Genomic DNA, 22,525 nt, shown 5'->3' with positions numbered 1-22,525 from the left:
CCGCCCGCCCGCCCGCCCGCCCCGCGAAGCCCCAAAGTTGTCCGCCACTGTGCCGGAACCGGGGAGGATGCTGGGAGTGCCAACTCTCGGCAGAGTACATTGGCACATAAACCGGCGCCCCGCCGCTGGCCCCCAACGCGCGTCAGGAAGCCACGGCCGGTGCCGGGTCTGGCCGTGGTGGCCGCGGGCGCCCAGCGTCCTCGGGGCCCAAGGCGGCGCCGGCCCAGAGCAGGACCAGCCCCCGTGAGGCGGGCGTCGGGCCGGGGGCCTGCGGCGAGAGGGCATGGCCGACGATCGCCAGACAGGCATTGGGGCTGCCCCGGCGTGGGGCCCAGTGCAGGGAGGAGGGCAGGAAATCTGGCCCAGCCGTGTGTCTGGGTCAGCAACGGCAGCAAGGGGGAGGGGGGAGGGGGAAAGCACAAAGAAGGAGGGGCAAGGCAGATGGACAAAAAGGAGGCCCCCACATCGAGAGGCCTCACCTCACACGGGCGGCAGGGAGGGGAGGAGGGAGGGGGGGGGGAGGGGCGATGAAGCACGCACAAGTGGCATCGCCGGCTTCACCGAGCGGCAGGTGCACGACATCCGCTCCGAGGGGCGTCCAGCGGAAGAGGACCCCCGGCTGGCGGGTGGCAATCCAAAGCTCCGGCAGGCCGGGGGGCTGGCTGTCGAGCGCCGGGCGCCAGGCCACCGAGGCCACCGATGACCGGTGTGCCAGCACCGCCACCAGGCCCGGAGCGCGGTAGTGCGGCCGCGGGTCCGTCGCTCCGGGGTCAGGCGACTCGCCCAGGATGTCCCACACCAGGACGGCATTCGGGATTTGGCCTTCGCCATGGTCAGCATTCCACCAGGGCGCAGGCGCGGCACGACGCTCTTCCGATCTCCAGCACCGCCACCAGGCCCGGAGCGCGGTAGTGCGGCCGCGGGTCCGTCGCTCCGGGGTCAGGCGACTCGCCCAGGATGTCCCACACCAGGACGGCATTCGGGATTTGGCCTTCGCCATGGTCAGCATTCCACCAGGGCGCAGGCGCGGCGCGGGAAGAAAGGGGGCGCGGGGAACCACGCAGGGCCAGGGTCCAGCCGTACCGGACACCACCACCAGCCACCGGCCGTCCGGGCTGAAGGACATCGGCGGTCCATGCAGGCACTCCAGGGCGAATGCCTCGAAGGCAGCAGCCGTCTTGTCCGAAACAAAGGGCACATCCACCGGCCCGGCATCTCCGGCCTCCTCCGGCGGTCGCAAGGCAAAGTGCGCCAGACAGATCGGAAGAGCACACGTCGGGCTGAAGGACATCGGCGGTCCATGCAGGCACTCCAGGGCGAATGCCTCGAAGGCAGCAGCCGTCTTGTCCGAAACAAAGGGCACATCCACCGGCCCGGCATCTCCGGCCTCCTCCGGCGGTCGCAAGGCAAAGTGCGCCAGACGCACCGACGGCATGGTCAGCACCTCGCGCAGCCGGTCCCCCGTGTCGGGGCCATTTGCATGCACGGCATCTACCGTGCGGGGGGGAAGGGGGGGGGGGGGGGAATGGGTGGTGCCCGCGCGCCGGTCCCAGTGCACATGGGATCCCCAAACAAGAAGGAGGTCAGTTCCTGGCGCGAAGCCGCAGGAGGCCGAAGAAGGCGGGCAGCACCCACACACATACACGCACATTTGATTCCCTCACTCAAATGTTCCTCCAGGAAGATGGACTGCGTCGTGGCACGGGCCCATGGAGGTGCACACGTACGCACACATTTGACCCACATAAACACACGCGCGCACAGACGCACACGCACACGCACACGCACACATATGCCGGAGGCAGGGCACGTCAATAGGAAGGTCAAACAGAAAAAAAAAGCTAAAATGCCTCGGCGCAGCCGGGCGATCGGCCTGAACGCACACATTCGCCCGGGGACGCGGCATCCGGACTGAAGGCCAGGGAGGCCAACTCGGCCCAGGAGCGCGTCGAGGCGGGGGCCTCCCCGGCCTGGGCACCGGCGCCGCCGGCAGCGCCGAGCAGCGAGGCAACCGGCTGAGCGGCCGCCGCCACGGCCAGCTCCCCAGCCCCGGTGGCCGATCGACCGAAGGCAAAGGAGCTGCCGGTGCCGGACCACAGCGGCTCGCTGGGAGCCGTCGGCCCGGTGAGCGCCTCGAAAACCGGCCCGCCAAAGAGCCGGACTTCGCCATCCAACAGACGCTGGCACGCCAGCAGGGCCCGGCCCGGGCGCTCGGCACCGCTGTGCGCCGGCGACCAGCACAATTGCCGAACCCCCCCGGCGATGTGGCGTCGCGAAGGGTGCAGCGGCGACCCGGCGTCCGGAAGCCCGGGTCCCGAGGCCAAGCTGCTGCTCAGACCCAGGGACCGGGCTCCTGGGCCGCCGGAGGCCATCGACGAGGAAAGGTGCTCGGAGGGCGCGCGCCCGGGGCCCAGTGGCCGAGACATGCCGGGCCGGCTGGCCTCCGACCCGGTGGCAGATGCCGTGGCCGGGGACAGGAGCGAGGCGGACCCGGCGCGCGGACGCCCGCCACCCGCGTGCCCACCGGCGCCGCTGCTGCCGCCGCCGGCGCCGCCTCCCCCCAGGGGCAGCATTTCTCCATCGCCGGTGACCAGGATCGCGGCGTGGGCCACGTGCGCCGATGGACGCACCATCTGCCACAGGTACGTGTCAAGAGAGCAGAACCGGTACTTTGGGCATGTCAAGCCGCCAGCGGCAGCACACATGGGGAGTTAGTTTGAGCCGCGGCACCAAGGCTGGCCGGAGCCCAGGGAGCGGGCGGAAAAGAAAGAGGCAGAGGGAGGGAGGCAGGCTTGGGCGCGCACCGTGCCCAGAGGGCTCTCGGTCACCGAGAGATACCGCCCGCAGGGAGACCAGCTGACCGTCTCCGGGGCCACGAAGCCCTGGAGCTGCTGCCGGAAGAGGACCTCCGGCCGGGCGGCCCCGGCGAATACCACAATCGCCGGTCGGCCAGCTGGGAGGCTGCGCTCGACCAGGGCAAAGCGCCCGGATGTCGGGTCCTGCGCGAGCAGAACTGCGGGCATGTGCGCGCATATGTGTGTGTGCGTGTGTGTGTGTGTGCATGTGTGTGTGTATGTATACATCCAACGTCGACACAGGGGCCCATGTGCGCGCACGCGCGCGCGATCGCGCGGCAGGATGGAGGGGCACTTACGGTCAGGGGGCAGCAGCGCGAGGGAGCACAAGGGGGGGGGGAAGGGGGGAAGCACGCACCGCGGCCATCGCGGCCAGTGGCCGGGTTAATGACAATGCTGGCTGGCGCGGTGGCCGTCGTTGCCCCGTCCATCGGCCAGAAGGCCGCCTGAAGCTACGGCCCCGGGGAGATCAGCACAGGCGGCAGGGCGCGGGTGGTGAGCCAGGGAGCCGGGGGGCGCAGGCGCGAGAAAAAGAGCACGAGGGAGTGAGTGACAGGGAGAGATGGAGGGAGATGAGGCCAACGAAGAAGCAAGGCCAGGCAGCGGGGCAGTAGCAGCTGCCGACCACCGCCACCGACAAACGCACGCATTGCCCAGAAACAAGGACCAATTGGACATCGGGCCCGCCCGCCGGGGGGCCACCAACCCAGAGGACCTGCCCGAGGCCGAGCTGCAGATCATCGATGATCAGATGCCGGGAGAGGCGCACGCGCGTGCCATCGGAGCTGGTCACCAAGCGGAAGACCGTCACCACGCCGGCCTGGAAGAGGCTCCCATCACCGGCGGGCGGCTGGGGCTCGGTGGCCGGCCCGGAGCCCGCCTCCTGGCGCCAATACACCACCAAGAACCCTCCGCAGGGGGACCAGCCGACGCGCGGCTCGCGCGGGGCCGCCGCCGCCCCTGGAGCGCGGAGGGCCTTGCGAACCACCAGGCGCGGGCCGCCCTCCTGGCTGAAGGGAGCCCACACGGCCAGGTCGAAGCCCGGCAGCGGGGGCCCTCCGGTCCGCGAGGGCGGTCCGGCCTGTGGCGCCAGGCAAGCCAGAAAGCGCCCGCACCCGGACCACCGAGCACATGCCGCCAGCAGCGGCTGGCTGATGGTCAGAGCGGGCCCGGCGCCGGGCGAGGCCATCATGCTCGATGAGGGGGTGGCCAAGTGAGGCAGGCGAGAGGGGGCCACGGGGCAGGAGGGGGCGGCGACAAGCGAGGGAGGGAGCGGGGGCAGGGAGGGAGAAAGAAAGGGAGGGGCAGGGAGCAGTCGCCATGCAGAAGGAGTGCAAAAGGCCCGGCGAGAGGGGATCTGCCCCCCTCTTCCGGCCGTCGGGCCGGGTCACTGCAGGAGATCGCCCCGCAAAAAAAGCCCCCCCCCCCCAGCGATCTAGCGCGCGTGTCAGACGCTCCCCCCCTCCGCCGCCCACCCGCCGCGACATTCGGACACCTCCACCACAGCCACACCTGCACGACCGTGTGTACACACACACCCTATCGCCCCCCCCCCCCCCCCAGGCGGACAAGGAGGCAACAAAGAAGGGCTCGGAGTCTAGGTCTATGTGGTGGTGTGTGCGTTGGCAATTGTCCGGCACCGCTCACCCGGCCGTCAGGGCACACCAGAGGGTGCGCATTGCCTGGCGCGCGGCGGCCAGGGCGGCCGCCGGGGGGGGCGCCGCGGCTCGGCCCGGCCCGGTCGGCGCGGTCCCCAGGCACCCGGCCAGGTAGGCCGCCAGCACATCGTCCACCAGGGCCAGGCTCCGGTCGTCCGCCTGATCCTGCGGGTCGGCATCGGCCGAGGCCACCACCGACACCCCGAAGGCCGGGGCATAGGCGGCCAGCCAGGCGAAGCGCACGCCACCGTCATCCGGCAGCCGGGCATCCGCCGGCTCCAGGCCAAAGAGCCCCCCGCCAACAGGCCCGACATCCAGCGACCAGGATGCCGTGCGGGCGGTGTCCCATGCCAGCAGGGCCCGGGTCAGGACCGCCGCCATCAGGGTCGGCGCGCCGGCCAGCCCGGCCGAGTCGCTGACCGTGTAGCAGGCCGCGGCGAAGGCCCGCAGACGCAGGGCCCCGATCCCGGGCCGGGGCCCGGTGGCGGTCCCCGGCGGGCCGAGGTCCAGCAGGTCCAGGTCGGCGGCCGAGGACAGCGGCCCGGCCAGCGCCGCCGCCACCACCGGGCTCGGCGTGGCAGCCTGCCCGCCGGCCTGGCGGTGATGCTCAAGCAGGCGCGCATCCAGGCGCCGGTGCAACTGGCGCACCGCCTCCACCAGGGCATCCGCCAGCAGGGCCTGCCGCGTGTGCTCGCGCGGGGCCAGGCCGTCGTGCGCGCGGGGCCGCAGGGCCGGCAGCGCGGTGGTATCGACGGCGGCCGCGGCTGCGATGGCGGCCGCGGCGACCCTGCCCGGAGCCGGGCGCTCGTCCGCCGCCCCGCGCCGATGCGTACCCGACACACTGGCCTGCCCGGCCAGCAGCCGCTCCAGGCCCTGGCGACACTCGTCCGCCGAGTAGCAGGGAATCCCCGGGGCACGCTGGCGCTTTTCGACCGCCCGCCCGGCGGCCGTCAGCCCGCGGACCTCCGACAGGGCCGCCCGGCTGGACACCGTCGCCACCCCCAGCAGCAGGGTCTCCACCCGGTCCACGGGCGAGGCTTGGGCCGTCCGACTGCGCCGGCCCGAGGCCCCGGCCCCGGCGCGGCCGGCTTCCCCGGAAAACCGGAACCACCCATCCAGACGGATGTCCGGCTCCGGGGCCGCGGCCGTGGCCCCGACCCCGGGCTCGAGACCGGCAGCCGCCGCCGCCGCCGCCGCCGCCCCATCAATGACCATGGGCTCGTGCGGAGCCGGGCCGCTGGTGGCCAGGGCCGCCAAATCCGCCCCATGCCCATGGGGAACCTTGCGCACCGCCGAGTGGCCCTCCACCATGCGTGCCAGGCGCGCGCGTTCCTTGGCCTCGGCGATGTTGATGCCGAAGAGCGAGCGCGCCCGGGCCACGGCCAGCTCGGCCGGCTGCCCGGCCCGCTCCAACGCCGCCGGCAGGTCCCGATCCACGTCACCGGCCTTGGGGTTGGTTGTCAGCGAAATGGACAGGAAGCCGCTGGGGACGGAGGCCGCCGCGGCGCCCGACCCGCCGGCCGGGCCCCCATCCGGGTCATCCGCCTCCTCCGCCTCCTCCTCGGCCTCATGCTCAGGGTCGTCACTATCCGAGGCCCAGGAATCGCCATCATCCCCGGAGGAGGCCGACTGGTCGAAATCATTGTCCGAGAGATCGGACCAGCCGCCGCCGGCGGCCGACTCCATATCCTCCCTCGGGGTGGCAATGGCGGCGGCCGCCGCAGCGACAGCGGCCGAGGCGCCCGCACCGGCCGAGGTGGCGGCACTGCCGGCGGCCGGCTTCGCCTCGGTCAGGGTCAGCCCCTCGACCGCGGCACGCAGGTCGCCAACCGCGCGCGCGGATTTCGCCTCGCGCGCGGCCGCCACCTCCTCCGGCCGGCGCTCCTTGACCACGAGCTTCTCCACGGCCTGCAGCAGGTCCGGCACCTTCTGCTCGATGTCCGCCACGCTGGCGTCCGTGAGGATGGCCCGGGCGGTCGAGTCGGCCGCCTCCCGCCGAGCCGCCGCATCCAAAGTGGCCAGGGCGTCGTGAACCGACGCCTCGAGCGTCCGCTTGGCGCTCACCGACCTGGCAGGTGTGCGGCATGCGGCGATGGATTGCCCGGAGGATGGCCAGCACCATCGCCCGGACAGCGGGCCATGGAGGGAAGAAAGGTGGGAAGAAACGTCAGAGAGCCGGCCACGCCAACAAAGGAAAGCCCCCAGCCAGCCGCCAGCCGGTACAGGGAGAGGAGCAAAGCACCAGATCGCACCCATCCACCAGGCCGCTCGGGGGAAGGAGCACGATCTTGCCGGGCCCCGCGGCGCGGGCCTGCGCCTGGAGCTGACGCCAGGCGATGTCCGCCCGCCGGGACATGAGCCCCCGGTCGGCGAAGGCGGCCATGGTGTCGGGCGGCGTGAGCCCCGGCAAGCGGTCGAGCCCGGCGCGGGCGTGCGGCGGCCCGGCCGGGATCTGCCGCGAGAAAATCTCCGACGCCGACTGGCAGCCAATGCTGCAGAACATCTCCTCAAAGGGGAAAACACGACCGGCAGGCGGGGCCCCGCCCCTGACGCCGGACACAGCGTCGAGGTCCTCGGCATCCGCAGGGTCCGGGACCGGTTGCCGACTTGGCACACCGTCTTGCAGCAAAAACCGCGCATCCACCGACTGACGCAGATGGCGCGAAGGGGGAAAAAACAACAGGCAGCAGGGCCCCCCCCAGTAACGGGAGGAGGCAAGGGCCGGTCAGCCGCCGTCAGGCATGGCAAAGGGAGGACAGCCGCATGGCGATCCCACGCACCTGGATCCGCATTCCACAGAGGGGATATCCACAGCGGCCGACTTCGGCCCGCTCCAGCAGCACCGCATCATAGTCCATTGTGCGGAGGAGCATCGCCTGGTGGGGGGAGGTGAACGCGCGTCAGATCCCAAGACAGGAGTGCGAGCACGGGCAAGGACCAATGGGCCGGACACGAATGCCGATCAGACAAGCAAGGAGCAAAGGGCAAGGAAAAACAACAAGCAGCGAACGCACAGCCGCGATGAGCGTGGAGTCGGCGACATGGTGCTGCGGGCCGGCGGCCGGGGTGACAGCCGGCGGCCGGAAGTCCCCCGGCCCGATCAAATCCACCACCGCCGAGAGGACCATCGAATCGACCACCGATTGGCGCCATTTGCTGGAGATGCCTGTGCGATCGAACCGCCCCGGGGGCCAGATGGCCGGCAAAATGGAAGAGGCGTCAGACACCACCCGGAGAGGCAGGACAGCGGGAGTGATGCGCCCACGCACGGGACAGCGTGGACTCCGAGGTCGTGGATTGATTTGGCGTAGCCGACGGCCGGGCCCCCGCCGGGGCGCGGCCAGCCGTCGATGCCGCGCCGCCAGCTCGCTGACCGCCGAAGGTGATCCCCGAAGAGCTGGCAATCTGGAACCGGGGGCCGGACTGTGCGGCCGGGTCACCGGCTGGCGGCCCGGCCGGCGTCGCGGTCAGAGGCACGCTCGACCGCGAAAGGGGCGCCCGGGCTGAAGGCCGCTTGTTGGTGCGGGGCTTGTCGGACGACATCAAGGAGGGACAACGAGCGAGGGGGGCGGAGAGGGGATGGGAAAGAGCGAGGGAGGGCGTATGCAGAGGGAGTGCGTGTGTGTGTGTGTGTGTGTGTGTTTGTGTGTGCGTGTGATCTCGGGGGAGAGGGGGGGGGGGGGATAAGGAGGGAGGATGACCGGCCCCCGCGCGCGGAGGGCGAGGGCAGCACACTCAAGTCTGTCAAAAAAAAAGCCCCTCGGGGAGGGGGGGGCGGGCTGGCCGGGTGGAGTGAGGCCCGCCCCCCTTGCCACCGCCGCCGCCGCCGCGCATGCCCCCGCCCCCAGCCCCCCGCGTTCAGTCCCCCTCCTCCTGCGGCCAACGGCCTGGTGCGCCGCAGCCGATCGCCTCCGTCGGTAGCCGGCGGTCGTTGGCACATGGGGCTAATTCACACGGTCGCCCCGGACGCCGCGACGAAACAACATTCCTCCATGGCTCGCCATGCGTTGGTAGCACGGCGGGGCGAGGTGCTCCGCCGGCAGTTGGAGGCGCGGGCTCGCACCGCGCGGGCGCCCCTATTTTAGCCTGCGCCGGGTGAGATCGCCCCCGCCGGCTGGCGCAGCCGACAGCGCCTCCCTCCCTCTCTCCATTTCCCCTCCTCGGCCTGTGATTGCGCTGCCCCGCACGACACAGCCTCTCTTCCCCCTCCGCGCCCCCCCCCCCATACTCCCTGTCTCTCGTTCTCTTTGTGTGTTGAATTTTCCCCCTCCTTTGGTCTCCCTCCCCCCTACCCGCCCTCAGGAAGACGCGCAGATGACGCGACCGCGGTCGCTCTCAAGCGCCGGCCGGCCGATGCCGACCAAGCACCCGCGCCTGGGGCCCGCCGCTTCGGCACCTCCGGCCCCAAGCCCGGCCGTCCCCAGTCGAGAGACCCTGCGGCATCTCCCGCTGCCGGTGACAGTATCCGTCGTGCCGGGCCCCTTCCGGCCGACGGCCGCCAACTCCTGGACCAGCCCATGCGGGCGGTTCAGCATCATCGGCATGCGTGCCATGGAGGTACGACTCGACCCCGGCAAGCATTCACCTGCCCGATCGCCCGCTCGCTCGCTCGCTCGCACATACACGCGGGCACACACACACACACATCAACACGCGCATGATCTGACATATACTTACCGAAATGCCCCCCCCCTTCCCCTGTTGGTACTCTGATGCTGCCGACCTCCCTGTTTGGCCCTCGGTCCACGAAGACTCTCTCCTTTCTCGGGGCTGCCCGCGTGCGCGTCATCCACGGCCAGGTCGAGTGTCAGGGAGCCGTGCTGGATCGAACGCATGCAGCTGGACCGCGGCTGCCTAGCCTGCCACCTCTGGCATCGCCACTGGCTGCCACGGACGCCACGCACCTCGGTGTGGGGGTCTACTCGCCGGCGTCGCATGCGCTGGCCTCGCTGCAGGCGCTCCCCTGTCCGGCCACCGTGGGGGACGCCGTGCGACTGAAGCTCCTGCCCACCCCCGGGCCCGGGTCCTTTGTCTCGGGCCCCGACGGTGCCGGGGCGCCGACCTCCCTGCGGTATGTTCCCCCGGCCGGGGTGAGCCTGACTCGCGTCCGAACCGGACTCCTGCGCCAGCTCCTGCAAGAGTCGCTCGATGCCTTCCCCGGGGAATTGGCCGCCTCCTTGGAAACCATGGGCCCGGCCTTCGGGGTGGATCCTGGCGAGGTGCAGGCCACAGTGCAGGCCATCGTCGAGCGAGTGCGCAGCTTCGACGCCTGGGACAGCCTGGTGCTCCTGTCGGTGGCTGACCGTGCGTCACACCTGCAGAGGTGTTTTTCCTTCTCTCCTTCCCTCCCTCCCTCCCTGTCTCTGTCTCTGTCTCTTCCTCTCTTTTTCGCCCAGCCCTACTTTGTGCTCTGGCTGCGCGTGCCCGCGTGTCCGCTGACCCTTCCTCCGTCCGACCGCTGTCAACGCGTTTGCCCACGCGCACAGTGGCCCCGTTCGCCTGCCTCCAGGCCATCCAGGGCCTGCAGAACCTCTTCGGCACGGCCCCCGGCTCCGGAGCCCCCGGCGACTCGAGCCCGGGCGACTGGCCGGCGGGCGGGCCTTTCCCGGCCAGCCCGTCCTGGGGAGTGGGCCCTGGCCCCGCAGCGGGCGTGGACCCCTCCCTGCTGCTGGGCGGGGTGAACTTCACCCCGGAATACCTCCTTCAGAATATGGGCCCCGAGTTGGGGGATGACCGAGTAGCCGGCTCGGCTGGCGGCAGCCCGCCGGGGTTCCTGCATGGCGGCTCGTCCTCGGGCCCCGGGGCCTCGAGCATGGCCTCGGGATCGCCCTCATCCGAGGGTCTGAACGACTGGTCGGCTGGCGAATCTGGCGTCGGTGGCCCGGCTCCCGGGTTTCTGGTGGCCCGCTTCGACGACTGGCAAAGCGCCCTGGACACGGTGGCCGACGAGCTGTGCCAATACCGGCATGCCATTTGGCATGCGCACGCGACCGAACTGGCCCGGGCTCGTGGTCCTGCCGACTTCCGACACTTCCCCGGGCCCCAGGGCGTGGATGGCGATGCTGCCGCTGATGCCGCTGCCACCTGGCCGCCCTTCGAGACCTTTGCCCCGATGGCCTGGCAAATCACCGAGCATATCGGCCTGCCGCCGGTGTACCTGTTTGCCGGGCCGAAGAACACCGGCAAGAGCACCCTCGGCCGGTGGCTGACCAACCGCCTGCTTTCACTGTGCGCCTGTCCCCTCCTGTCTTCTCCTCCTCCTTTTGCCCCTTGCTTTTGCCTGTCGGCACTGAATGCTCCTCCCTGCCCCTTTGCCTCCCTGCCCCTTTGCCTCCCTGACACTCTGCCCCTCTGTCTCTTCTTGCCTCGCCCATCATCCATCCAGGGGCCACCCAGTGGCCGTGCTGGACACTGACGTCGGCCAGCCGGAGTACACGGCCCCGGGACTCATCTCGCTGACCGTGCCGCGGTCCTTCTCCCTTGGGCCGCCCTTCACGCACCTGACGGAGCCAGAGTTGTGCGTTCTCCCGCGCGCGCGCGCGCGCCGGCGCCCCCGCCTCCCCCCCCCCCTGCCTCTTCTCCCCTTGTTTCTCTGTCGCCACATGCCATGCTCCAACCAACCCCTTTCTCGGCCTCTGCTCTCCCCCCCCCTTCCCCCTCCCGCGCCCGCACGCCCCACCAGCTCCTGCTTTTACGGGGCCCTGTCGCCCAACAGCGACCCGGAGGGCTTCCTGGCGGCATGCACGCGCGCGGTGGCGCACTATAACGAGCACCTGGCCCCGTTGGGCGTGCCGCTGGTGGTGAACACCTGTGGCTGGGTCCGCGGCACCGGGCTGGACCTGCTGTCGGGGCTGGTGGCCATGCTGAATCCCACACGGGTATATGCCATGGGCACGCCAGGGCGGCTGACACGGCGCGACCTGCCGGCGGACTTTGGTCGGAATGGCTTCGCCGGCGGCGCCATTGCCCCGGAGATTGCCTGGCTGACGCCCAATGACGCGGCCCTCGTGGCACAGGGGGGCCGGCTGACGCCGCGCGAGCAGGCAGCCATGCTGAAGCACGGCCCGAACGACCACCGGGCCATGACCCTCATGACCTACCTGTATGCGGGGAATCTGCTGGCCTCCAGCGGCGCCCCGGCTGGCTGGCCGGCCACCGAACGCCGAAGCTTCCTGCCTCTTGCGCGAGCGCCCGGCGCTCGGGATGCCTGTGCCCGGCCGTTGGTGCTCCGGACACCGCGCTCCGCCGGGTGGGAGGCCGTATGTGTGTCCCTGGAGGGCCCGGCCGACGAGCTGTTGGCCCGGCTCGGGAGTGACGCCCCGGGAATCGAGGCCGCCACATGTGGCGAGCTCCTGCGTGCCCTGAATGTCCAACTGGTGGGCTTGGTGGCGTCTGCGGCCGCCAGCGGGGTCCTGGAGGCCGGGCGCCCGGCCACCATCATCGCCGCCGAGGCCCCCCCCGGTCGGTCCCTGGATGCGCCCTTCTTCGTGCGTGGCGCACAAGGTCCCTCGCTGGATGGCGAGTGCTTGGGTCTTGGTGCGCTCCTCTGTGTGGCCCGCCGCACGCGGCGCCTGGCCGTGCTCCTTGTTCCGGCTTGGACCTGGCCTGGATCGATACCCGCGCGCCCTCTCGCCCAGATCACTGACCCCTCCCCTCCCTCTCACCGGCGCATACACACCCTCCGGCATACTGCAGCCCTGGTCCGCGCGGTCAACCCCACCCAGCGAGACTTCCAGCTTGTCACCACCGAGCCGATCTGGCGCCTGCAGGGGGGCCCGGTCCCGGGACGCATCGCCGGACGCGGGTCCTGCCAAGTGGGCGGCACTCCGCGCCCCTCGGCCAATGTCCTGGCCTGGCGCCCGCAGGGCGGGCTGGACCTCCCGGTGGCTGCTCTCTCGCATGGCGTGCGTATTTCCCCCCTCCCTCCCCCTGGTTGCCCTTGTTTGCCCCACACTGACCCGATCTGTTGCTCGTGCCGCGTCGTGCCACATCGTGCCCGCTCCGCTCCGCCTCGCCTGGCTCTGGCCCGCCACCGAGCCAGTCTTCCCTTGTCGGGGCCCCGCTCTACGCCACATCGATCTTTGCCGACTCCCTGGCCCTGGGCGGCGCCAACCGCCGGGCGCGGCACAACCTCCAACGCCGGTCCAATGTCCCCGGCGGCGGGCGCTAGAAGGACCCGTGCCCCCTGCCCCCTGTCTCTTGTGCCCCCCCCCCCCTCCCATCACGCGCAGCCGCGCAATACAAATACAAAGGCAGAAACCTTGTCCGGCACGGAAAAAAAAAAAAAAAAAAACACCTCGTCCTGCACCTGGTCCCAAGTGCCAACGCTTCCGGGTGCTGGCCGGCGCGGCGGGTTTTTCAGCCCCAGGCCGGGGCTAGATCGAACGCACACGCCCGTAGCCAACCCCCTCCGGCCTCGCTCTCCTGCCTCGCTCTCTCCCTCGCTCCCTCTCTGCCTCCCTTGCGCCGCTTGCGTCCGTCTCCCCTCCGGGCCTCCGGACGTCGCCCGATTCCCGTCGCTCTCCGGCTCGCTTGCGCACTCTTTCCCCTCCCTGTGCTCGGCCTCCCGCGGCCGGAAGCATGCTCGATGGCGCGGATCCCCCGCCCCGGGCACCGGCCGCCCTGCCCGCCGTGCCGATCGCTCGGCTGTACTATGGCCACGCGTCGGCCCATCCTCCTGCCCTCGGCACGGGAGCCGAGTATGGCACCGGGAGCGGTCTCGGGCCGCCGCGCAGCTTCTTCTCGCTGACCGCCGCCCCGGGGCCCTCCTCGGGCGAGCCTTTTCTCGCGGTGCCGCAGCTGGCCTACTCTCTGACCCGGGCACCGGAGCTGGATGGGACCGGGACACCGGACGCCCGCGGCATCTGCATCTCACGGTGCGCGAGCCGCATGCAGCACGCCTGCTCCCCCCCCCCTGCCTTGCTGCTGTCTCCTGGCTGCACCCCCTCGCCGCACTCGTTCCCCTCCCTTTGCCCTGTTCCGCCCCTCCCTGGCCTAACTCCATGACATGTGGAACGAACCTGCTCAACGAAAAAAAAAAAAAAAACCCTGCCAGATACTACCACCGCCGTGGCGACTTGGAGGTGTCCTTCAGCAGCCTGGGCCCGGTCGGCTTGGAGGATGGCTCGGGCGCGGGGCTGGACTTCCAGGCGCTGCATACCAGCACGCACACACTGCCGATCTGCGCACGGCCTCGCCACGGGGACCCCCTCTTCGACATCAAGCATACGCCCTTCTTTGCCACGGAGGCCTCCCCGGACGGGCGGCTACTCCTGGCCACGAGCCATCACCTGGCCCTGCTGGAGGTCGATCGGCCCGGCCGGACATTGGACTTCCTGCTGGAGCCCGGGGCCGGGATTCGCGAAGGCCGGCCCCTGCCGCGCGTGACGGCCCTGACGGTCAGCCACACCACCGGGCAGACGCTCCCGGTGGCCATCGGCCTGGCCGATGGGACTGCAGAACTGCTGGACCCGCGGGCCCCGAGGACCGGCTTCGCCGGTGGACTTGCTTCGCCGGTGGACTTCCTGTCGCTGGCGGAGCTTCAACTCCGAGCCAGCCAGCCCGTGTGTCCCTCGTCCTCGGTGGCCAGTGCGGCCTGGTTGCCGCCCGGCCGGGCCGGGCCTTTCGGTCTGGCGGTCGGCTACGACGACGGCCTGGTGGCCGTGTGGGACATCCGGGTCCGTGGCCAACTCCCCCCCCCCCCCCCTCCCGCCTCTTCTCCCCTGCTTATCGCTGGTGTCATGCTCCTCTCCTGCTGTATCGGCTGCCCACCTGCCTGCCTTGCTCCCCACCTCCCACCTGACACACATGGAGCGAGCGGGAGAGGGAGAGGAGGAAAGCACTGTCCTTGGGGCTCACTGACACCAGCCCTCCCTCCTCCTCCCCGCCCCCCGCCCCCTTGTACGTAGTTTACCTCGAGGCCGGTTCGTTGCTCGGCTGCCTCGGCTGGTGGCCCGGGCGGGGACGGCCCGCCCGGCGGCGCCGGCAGCCCAGTGCGCTTCCTCTTCGGGCTTGAGGGCCCGACCATGGGAGAGCTCACTGCCGGGACGACGCTCTTCGAGGCGGGGGATTTCCTGGCACGCTGCACCCCGCTGGACTTGGATGTGGGCTCCGGGCTCGAGGTGCAGGTTGACCCCCGGGCCGTGGGCCTCCCCCTGCCGGGGCAACTGCTGGCGGCACAGCCATGTGCATCTGCGCCTGGGGGCCTGGCTCTGCTGACGTCGCATGCGCTTGGTCTCTGGGCCCCGGAGACTGGCGTGCCGGCCGCCTGGTACCCGCTTGCCGGGTCAGCCCCCCCGGGGGATGCGTGGCTGGCGTCGGTCGGTCGCCGGGCTCACTTTGGGGCGCTGCTTTCCTTGGGGGATGGTGCGTCCTGGCCGGGCCCTCCGGCCCGTGGGTTCTGCTCCCGTTGCCGGCGAGAATGTGCTTGACTGACCGCCTCGCCTTTGTCGGCCGCCTCCCGGGCATCTGACGAACACGCGCGCACACTCGCGACCTCCGCCTCCCCCGGTCCCCCCCCCCCTGCGGCCCTCCCTCCCCTCAAAACCCAAAGACGACATGCTGGCGGCGTCGATCGACTCGTTGGATAATTTGTCCTTCCGGCGCTTTGTCCCCCGCCAGCAGCTGGCCGATGCCGGGCGTCGGCGCGCCGGCGCGCCGCGATGCCCGCCTCTCGAGCCGATCGCCCTGCACTTTTCGGATGCAACATCCAATCACCCGACCCACCAGTCGGCCTGGGATCCCGGCCAGAAGCCATTGCCCCTGGCCGTGTCAGCACCCGGGCATCAGCCCGGCGATCTTCACATGCCCCTGCCGCCGAGTGGCCGGCTGTTGACATTTGCCATTGAACCCGGGGCCGGGGGGCTGCGCGTGCGGCTGCGGCCCCGGACAAGTGCGCGAGATCCCCCCCGGGGGCAGGCGCCCGGGCAGGCGGCCGCCGCCGCCGGAATCCCACGCATCGCCGTGGCCCTCCGGCTGCCGGATCACTTCCCCGGGCTGCTGCGGTACCTGCAACAGACCGACAGCAGCACGGCCATCCAGTCTGTGAGCACCGCGGATCGGGGGCTCGGCGCCGGTGGCCAGCAGGTCCCGCCTCTCCCTGGGCAGACCGGGGTCCTGGGCGACTCGTTGGCCGGGTTCCTGGCGGCCGCGGTGTCCGAGCAGCCGGCCAGCTCGGCCGATGTCGAGGGGCTGACCGCGGCCGTGGGCCAGCGCCTTCGACAGGCGGCCCGGTCGGCCTGGCGCTCGGGGCTGGACCCGGCGGCGGCGGCCGGCCGAGCAGCCAGCCGACTGGTGTCCCTGCTGGCCGACTTGGCCCGGCTGTGCCTGGCATGGCGGGAATTCGACCAGGGGGCCCTGGCGCGGTTGCTCGAACGAAACCGTCACTATGCCCGGCCGAATGCCAGCGAGGCGGATCGCTTTGGACGCCTGCCGGGCGAGGCCGTTCTCGCGGCCCTGGTCGACACGTGGGTGGCCTTGCGCGCGGAGCTGGTCACCTCGCTGGCCACCTTCGCGCCGCCTGCCCCGCTGGAGGGCGCCCCCGGGCACCTGGGCGAAGGCCCGGGCGGGGATGACCGGGCGGCCGCGGCCGCCGAAGCCGCGGCCACCACCGCCATCGGCCAGCATCTGGTTTGGCGCTTCCGCCAGGAGTCGCTGCTGCCGCTGGCGGCCGGCCAGCGCTTTCCCCTGCGCAATGCCGGCCAGGCCGAGCAGACGGCCGAGCTGGCGCGCAACTTGAGCGTCCTCGGCGTGCCGGGCGGCCTGTCCGGCTCGCTGAACACCCACCTCCATGGGCTTGGCGGGCTGGGGGTGGGCCTGGGCAGTGCGTCGGCCCTCAATCGCGATGATCGGATCCCGTGCCCGCGCTTGTCGGCCGCGGTGTTCGCCCCGAATGGCAGCTTGGTGGTCTTCGCGGCGCCGGTCCTCTTCCGGATCCCCGCGCTGGCGGACATTTCCCCGGCTCCGGGCCCGGCCGGCCTGGCTGGGCCCCCGGCCCCGGGCCCCGATCAGATGGCCTTCCTGCAGGGGGTTTACGACCGGGCTCGCGCGGTGGCCGGCCCGATGGTCGAGCCGCCCCGGGCGCTGGATGGCTTGCGGCGGTTTGTGGCCGCGCGGGAGGCCGCCTCCCAGTCATTGGCCGCGGCGGCCAGCACGGCGGCCAGCACCATCGCCGCCGCGGCTGCCGGCCTGGTCCCGCGTGCCGGGGATGTCGGCGCCCTGCCGGCGGGGAATGCCGCCACCCCAGCCGCCGCCGGGGCCGCCGCCGGCAGCAGCACCACGGGCTCGGACCTGGCGGCCGGCACACGCCCCGGGTCCCACTCCGGGCAGGTGCCCTCCGGGGCCCCGGGGCCGCTGGTGGTCTCCGGGCTGGCTTCCTCCATGGGGTTCCTGTCGCCAGCGGCGTCGGCCTTCCATTCGCCGGCCGGGGAATTCGCCGACTCGCACCATCACGCGCACCATCATGCGCACCATCACACGCACCATGCGCACCTGTATTCGCACCATGGGTACGACCCGGCCGGGGCACTTCTGGGCTTGGGGCCCGGGCCGGCCGGCCGGCCGCGGCCTGGCTCCACGGCGGCCGCCAGCACGGTGGCCATCCCCCCGCCGGGCACCCTGCCATCGGGGGCCTTCGCCTCGCGGCCACCGAGTGTCGGGCTCCCCGGGCGCGGGGGCAGTCTCTCGCTGGCCGGGGACTTTGGGGTGGAACGCGTGCGGGGCTCCAACGGCCCGGGCACATCGGGCGTTCCCGGGCCACCGCCACTGCACATGAGCGGCTTCCTGGTGAATTCCCTGGCCGGGGTCAAGACCTTGAGCACGCTCTCCGGCCCGGGGCTTGGGTTTGCCTCGGGCCCATCCGGCCCCGGGGGATATGCCTCCACCGGGGCCACCGGTCCCAGTGGGGCTCCCTCGCCGAGTGCCTCAACGGCCTCCTCCTCGCGGGCTTCCTCATCGACCTCCTCCACGACGGTCGGGGCGCCGGGGTCCGGAGCCGGGCCGGGCCCCGGGGTCGGCCCGTCGGCCGGGATGCTCTTCCTGCAGAAGGGCGCCGAGGCCGACATGGCCGGGGCCCTGGCCAGCGCCACTTCCGGCTGGCCGAATTCCCACTGGTCCAGCTCGTCACTGGCCCTGGTGGACCTGGCCAGCTTGGATCAGGCAGCCCGGTGGCCGGCGCTGGTGGCCGAGCCGGGCATTTCGGCGACGCCCGCCCGGCGTCCGGTCGACCGCAAGGCTTTGGCCTTCGGCGCGCGGCTGCCATCCTTCGGGCGGCTGTCCCTGCCCCGAGTACTGGCGCGCGGCATGGCCGCCGCCACCACCACCACCGCCACCGACATCGCCACTCGCTCGGCACCGGACGAGCATGACCTCGACGAGCATGAGGATCAGGACGATCATGAGGACCTGGAAGATGGCCCGCGACTGGCCTGGGCTCGACTGCTATGGCACCATGCCCACTTGGATGAGGCCCTGGCGCGGAGCTGTGCCCGCAATGCCGGCCTCGCCATGGCCACCAACCACCGGGCTCTGGGCCAGGCGCTGGCCGCGGCCAGCGGGCTCCTGTCACAACGCGCCGATGCCCAACGCTCCGATGCCCTGCTCCTGGGAGCCAGCAGTGCCGGCGGTCTGCCGACTCTGCAGCAGGCCGGCGCCGGGGCCGAGGTGCTGGACATCATGGGGGCCACACTGATCCGGGAGGCGTGCGTCATCCTGGGCAGTGGTCCTTGCGCCGCGGCCACCTCACCCGCTCATTCCCACACATGCTTTCTCTCTCTCTCACACACACACACACACTCATTCTCACTCTCATTCTCACCCTCATTCTCACTCTCACTCTCAATCTCTCACTCTCAATCTCTCACTCTCAATCTCTCACTCTCAATCTCTCACTCTCAATCTCTCACTCTCTCACTCCCACTCTCTCTCACTCTCTCACTCTCACTCTCTCTCTCACTCCTACTCTCTCTCACTCTCTCTATCCCTATCTCTCTCTCACACACACATACCCATGCATGCACTTATGTACTCCCCACGCGCCGCCCCTGTTGTCGCCTGCCCACCTCCCAGCATCGCCGACCTGGCAGCCGCCGGCGACGCCGTGGCCCTCGGTCTGGTGGCCTGCCTGCTGACGGTGCCGGAGCCCCCCTTCGACCCGCACCGGGCGGTGGACCTCGGGGCACTGGACGTCCTGGCCCAGAGCCCGACCTTGCCACAGGCGCTGGCCCACCTGGGCGATGCCTTCAAGCCCAGCCTCATCAGCAGCCTGGCGCCGACCACCGGCACCGAGGGGGATGCGGTGCCGGAATTGCAACCCGCCCTTCGCGGCCGACTGCACCACTGGCAGGTCCACTTTGTGGCGCCAGACTTTGCCCAGGTGCTACTCCGGCCCTCGGTGCCGGCTGTTGGTCCCCGACGCGCGGCCATCGATGGGCCCCCCGTGGATGTCCCACAGCCACCCGCCTCGTCGGCCGGGCCACCGTCGGTGGTTTCCTCATCGGCAGGGACCGTGGTCCCGGCCACTGCGCCGACCAGCGCGGCGGCCCTGCCCCGTGGCGGCGGCGGCGGCGGCGGCGGCGGCGGCGGAGGCGGCGGTTTCGTGGCTGGCGTCGTGACCGGCGCCGCCCGGCTCCTCCTCCCGTCCATGGGAGCCGGTGCGCCGGTGCCGACTTCGACACCGGCAAATGACTCGAAGGCACCGGCCCCGGCCTCGGGCCCGGCCACCGCGGCTCCCGACCCGCCAGCTCCAGCGTCCTCGGCCGCTCCGAGCCCCTCTCTCTTGGACACGGTACGACCAGCGGCAACCTTTGCTGCCTCGTGGCCGCATATGCCCCGGCCACTGGGGCCCCACGCTGGCGACCCGGTTCCCGCCCCCCCCCCCCTCCTCGCTCCTTCCCCTTGCCCGCCCACCCACCCACCCATCCGCCTGCCGTGATGGCTTGGCCTCTGACTGGGTATGCGTACCTTGCTTGCAGTCCTTCGACATCGATGACAACGCCGGCTTCGAGCCCTTCCAACCGATGAGCGACCGGGTCCCCTACCGCCTGCTCGGAGCCCAACGCTGTCGGTACCATAGCTGGGTGCCGCCGGACCTGGCCCCGGTCCTCAACCGCGCCAAGGCCCGGTACTCGGACATCCTGGCGGCTTGGCATGCGCTCGGCCCGCGGGCGGCCGTGCTGCACTCGCTGCGGGCCACCAGTGCCGACCCTGGCACCGGCATGCCGACCGAGAGCCCCTTCGACATGGGCGAGGGCCCCCGGTCGGCGCGAGTCCCAGCCTCTCGGACAGCCTCCACAGCGCCGGTCACCCCGGCCGTGGCGCCCTCATCGCCATTGACCCCCGTCCGCGAGGAGGACCTCCTCCGGTCGGATGGTTGGTGTTGGTGGGGCAATGACGCGGACCTGCCCCCTGCAAGGCTCTGTGCGTCTCCTCCGGCCGGAAGGCCCCCCCCCCCTTCTACTCTCTCCTCGTCCCTGGTACATGCTCCACATGGCTGACAGCCCTTCCCCTCTCTCCCTCCCCCTCCTCCTCCTCCTCCTCCTTCCTCTCCTGCGCCGCCCCGCGATCCAGTCCTCCTGCGGGCCGCGCCGCAAACCGGCGACATGGTGCCTGTGGCCGAGCCTCCCGGCGAGGCGGCCTTTGTCCCGGCCACCCTGTCGGCCCTGCACCTGCTGAGCATCCTGTCCAGCTACTTTGTCCAGTCTCACCTGGCGGCCTGCTTGCTGGCCCCGGCCGACGGCCCGACCCGGGGGCTTTCTGGTCGGCACCTTCCAGGGGCCGGGGCCGCGAGCCAGGCCACTGCCGCAGCGCGGCTGCTGTCCGGGCCACCGCCGCCGCCGCCCCCGCCGCCTCCGCCGCCGCCGCCTCCTCTGCCACCGCCCCGGCTTCCCTCCTCCCCGTCGTCTCCACCGCCGCCACCACCGCTGCCACCAACGCCCCCGCCGCCGCCGCCGCCGCCGCCGCCACCCTTTGCCGAGTCGCCGTCGCCGTCATCCTCGCCCCCGCCCGGTGTCTGGGGCGACGTCTCGGATGATGGGCCCGACCTGCTGAGCAGCACTGACTCGCACATGGGCGCCAGCAGTGCCGGTTGGCCCCGGGGACCGTGGCTGCCGCTGCCAGGTGCCACGACCGAGACTTCGGCGGTGCCGGCCGACGCGACCGCCGGCATTTCGCCCCCACTGGCACATACCCCGGCGGACATTGCGGCTCCTTGCCCTTCACGCCGCCAAGCACTTTGTTGCTCGGTCTGCCGGACACCCGTGCGCGGGTCGCTGGTCGTTGTGTGTCTGGCCTGTGGGCATGGCGGCCACCGCGCGCACATGGTCCGGTGGTTCTTCCAAACACAGCACCCCGGCAGGGCCGGGAGCAACGCCCTGACCCCCGTGCGGCGCCTTTGCCCGGTGGCCGGCTGTGCCTGTGCCTGCCTCTTCGAGTGAATGCCGTGCACGTGTGTCCCTCCCCGGAGGGGGGGGGGGGGGGGCCACGGCAAGACCAATGCACAATCTCGACACATGCCAGTCCTGCGGGACCTGCCTCCTTTTTTTGTTTCCTCCCCTTTTCCTGTTTTTGTGCCAACACATCCCCCGCTCCCGAGACGCGGGGCAGGGCCAGAGATGATGGGGCGCAGCGGATGCCACAAAAAGGCAGGTATCTGGACGCGTCTCCGCTGTCTTTCTCCCGAAAATCTGGACTCCTGGAGGAAAAAGGTGAAGGCCCTTTAAAAAGGGAAACTGGAGGCGGAGGGTATCGATCCCCCTGCCTGCCGCATGCTAAGCGGCCGCTCTACCATTTGAGCTACGCCCCCGGCTTGGATGAAAAGTGCTGGAGAGAGCTTGGCTTTTATAGTACATGATATCACCATGTGACTGCCGAAATGGCATTATCGTTATCCATGTGCACGAGATCACCCTCCGGCGCCCTACGCCCTGCGGTAATCCTGCCCGCGGCAGCCAGGGCACCCCCGCCCGCTGCCCCTCTTGCGGGGAGGGCAAGCGAACGGGCGCCCCACATCATCCACCAGGGAGATGTGTCCATGCCCCTGCACCTCTTCGCCCCCCCCCCCCCCTTCCCCCCTGTTGCCACCCAACAAATGATCCCCGTCCTCAGGGAACAGACCGCACAGGCTTCTCTCTCCCCAGCCGGGAAGCTCGGTTCTCGGGAAGAAGCGGCGCGGGAGGCGCAGAGACCCGACGATCCTCAGCACTACCCTCGGCCCCCCCCCCCCCCCCGGGGGGGGGGTGAAGACTAGGGAGCGCGCTTGGTCGGGCCGGGACCCATATGCCCCCCGGGACGGGGTGCCAGGCCCGGAAGGTTAACGACTTGAGGAGACACACCGAGAGCGTGCACCCCTCCCCCCTCCCCCCATATGGTGGGCACCGCCAAAAGCCGGGGGGGGGGGGCGGGGGAACGCGGGAGTTCACTGCGCCAAAGGCAAGCCAAGGCGCCCGGCGCGGCGGAGCCAATCGGCACCCTCCAACGGACGACCAGCCCCCAAGGGCCGGCCTGCGCGTGTGTATGTGCGTATGCGTGTACGTGTGCGTGTGTGCGTGCGTGCGTGCGTGTGTGTGTGTATGTGTGTGTGTGTGTCTTTGCTTGCCTGCTTGCACCCCCCCCCCACACGTGCGCACATCCTCACGCAAACGCGTCCGGGAGGCACGCCAGACGGGGAGGCGATGTCTTCTCGAAAATTGTGATCTGCCAATGGCCAGCTATTGGTCAGGCGAATATCGCCCGCCCAGAAAAAGGCCTCCCCTCTTCGGGCTGGCCGTGGGGAGGACAGTGGGCCCAAGCCAGGGGCTTTGATAAATTGCGTTAAATATATATATTCTCGGCTTTTTGCATGTGCCGAAGGATAGTTCCGCCCGACGCCGGGGAACGGAACCGGGAAAGGAGCAGATCCCCGGACTGGGGAGAAGCCAGCCAACCTACGCCCCCCGCCCCCCCCCCCCCCCTTCCCCTCCCTCCCGACAGGCCGAAGACCGCCGGGCCGGGCGGAACCTGCCTGATTCGATGCTTCGT

The 22,525-nt window shown here is 70.9% G+C and overlaps 4 protein-coding genes and 1 non-coding gene across 7 annotated transcripts; 2 read left to right on the top strand and 3 right to left on the bottom strand.

The window, feature by feature from the left end:
- Positions 1-68: 68 nt before the first annotated feature.
- H696_03578 (hypothetical protein) lies at positions 69-4,242 on the bottom strand. Its single transcript, XM_009497448.1, has 9 exons — positions 3,502-4,242; positions 3,214-3,307; positions 2,805-3,013; positions 1,884-2,669; positions 1,650-1,689; positions 1,388-1,491; positions 1,084-1,222; positions 541-822; positions 69-357 (listed from the first exon to the last, which is right to left on the bottom strand). Exons 1-9 carry the CDS (start codon positions 4,045-4,047, stop codon positions 143-145), a joined length of 2,415 nt encoding a protein of 804 aa, XP_009495723.1. The 5' UTR covers positions 4,048-4,242; the 3' UTR covers positions 69-142.
- Positions 4,243-4,498: 256 nt separating this feature from the next.
- Positions 4,499-8,149, bottom strand: H696_03577 (hypothetical protein; the record flags this gene model as incomplete). 3 transcript variants are annotated; one of them, XM_009497445.1, is made up of 5 exons in its annotated part: positions 7,783-8,149; positions 7,528-7,679; positions 7,294-7,389; positions 6,766-7,160; positions 4,499-6,581 (listed from the first exon to the last, which is right to left on the bottom strand). In XM_009497445.1, the coding sequence occupies exons 1-5, from the start codon at positions 8,054-8,056 to the stop codon at positions 4,499-4,501; spliced, it is 3,000 nt and encodes a 999-aa protein (XP_009495720.1). In that variant the 5' UTR covers positions 8,057-8,149. The 3 variants fall into 3 exon arrangements, with proteins under 3 accessions (XP_009495720.1, XP_009495721.1, XP_009495722.1); XM_009497446.1 differs by lacking the exon at positions 7,783-8,149 and having other exon boundaries at positions 7,528-7,735; XM_009497447.1 differs by lacking the exons at positions 7,294-7,389; positions 7,528-7,679; positions 7,783-8,149 and having other exon boundaries at positions 6,766-7,259.
- A 593-nt stretch (positions 8,150-8,742) lies between these two features.
- Positions 8,743-12,768, top strand: H696_03576 (hypothetical protein). The gene is made up of 7 exons (XM_009497444.1): positions 8,743-9,070; positions 9,265-9,817; positions 10,000-10,741; positions 10,899-11,030; positions 11,196-12,049; positions 12,209-12,417; positions 12,555-12,768. The coding sequence occupies exons 1-7, from the start codon at positions 8,828-8,830 to the stop codon at positions 12,681-12,683; spliced, it is 2,862 nt and encodes a 953-aa protein (XP_009495719.1). The 5' UTR covers positions 8,743-8,827; the 3' UTR covers positions 12,684-12,768.
- A 152-nt stretch (positions 12,769-12,920) lies between these two features.
- H696_03575 (hypothetical protein) lies at positions 12,921-20,985 on the top strand. The gene is made up of 7 exons (XM_009497443.1): positions 12,921-13,389; positions 13,569-14,190; positions 14,422-14,878; positions 15,066-18,210; positions 18,578-19,295; positions 19,483-19,927; positions 20,078-20,985. The coding sequence occupies exons 1-7, from the start codon at positions 13,094-13,096 to the stop codon at positions 20,941-20,943; spliced, it is 6,549 nt and encodes a 2,182-aa protein (XP_009495718.1). The 5' UTR covers positions 12,921-13,093; the 3' UTR covers positions 20,944-20,985.
- A 253-nt stretch (positions 20,986-21,238) lies between these two features.
- On the bottom strand, positions 21,239-21,311 carry H696_03574. Its single transcript has one exon. It is a non-coding gene; the product is annotated as a tRNA-Ala (tRNA).
- Between the last annotated feature and the right edge of the window lie 1,214 nt (positions 21,312-22,525).

This window comes from Fonticula alba (assembly GCF_000388065.1).
Source record: "Fonticula alba strain ATCC 38817 unplaced genomic scaffold supercont2.5, whole genome shotgun sequence".
Taxonomy (NCBI): domain Eukaryota; order Rotosphaerida; family Fonticulaceae; genus Fonticula; species Fonticula alba.
This window is presented reverse-complemented; position numbering and strand designations above follow the sequence as displayed.

What these genes read in the sequence shown, in the direction of transcription:
- H696_03578 (XM_009497448.1), bottom strand. Translation starts at nt 4,047, where the DNA reads ATGATGGCCTCGCCCGGCGCCGGGCCCGCTCTGACCATCAGCCAGCCG. An exon ending in TTTGAGTGAGGGAATCAAAT is followed by an intron (nt 1,492 to 1,649) that starts GTGCGTGTATGT and finishes CCCGCACGGTAG; the next exon opens with ATGCCGTGCATGCAAATGGC. An exon ending in TGAAGCCGGCGATGCCACTT is followed by an intron (nt 358 to 540) that starts GTGCGTGCTTCA and finishes CGGCTGGGCCAG; the next exon opens with ATTTCCTGCCCTCCTCCCTG.
- H696_03576 (XM_009497444.1), top strand. Translation starts at nt 8,828, where the DNA reads ATGACGCGACCGCGGTCGCTCTCAAGCGCCGGCCGGCCGATGCCGACC. An exon ending in TCGGCATGCGTGCCATGGAG is followed by an intron (nt 9,071 to 9,264) that starts GTACGACTCGAC and finishes CGGTCCACGAAG; the next exon opens with ACTCTCTCCTTTCTCGGGGC. An exon ending in CACCTGACGGAGCCAGAGTT is followed by an intron (nt 11,031 to 11,195) that starts GTGCGTTCTCCC and finishes ACGCCCCACCAG; the next exon opens with CTCCTGCTTTTACGGGGCCC.
- H696_03575 (XM_009497443.1), top strand. Translation starts at nt 13,094, where the DNA reads ATGCTCGATGGCGCGGATCCCCCGCCCCGGGCACCGGCCGCCCTGCCC. An exon ending in TGGCCGTGTGGGACATCCGG is followed by an intron (nt 14,191 to 14,421) that starts GTCCGTGGCCAA and finishes CCTTGTACGTAG; the next exon opens with TTTACCTCGAGGCCGGTTCG. An exon ending in GCCCCTCTCTCTTGGACACG is followed by an intron (nt 19,296 to 19,482) that starts GTACGACCAGCG and finishes CCTTGCTTGCAG; the next exon opens with TCCTTCGACATCGATGACAA.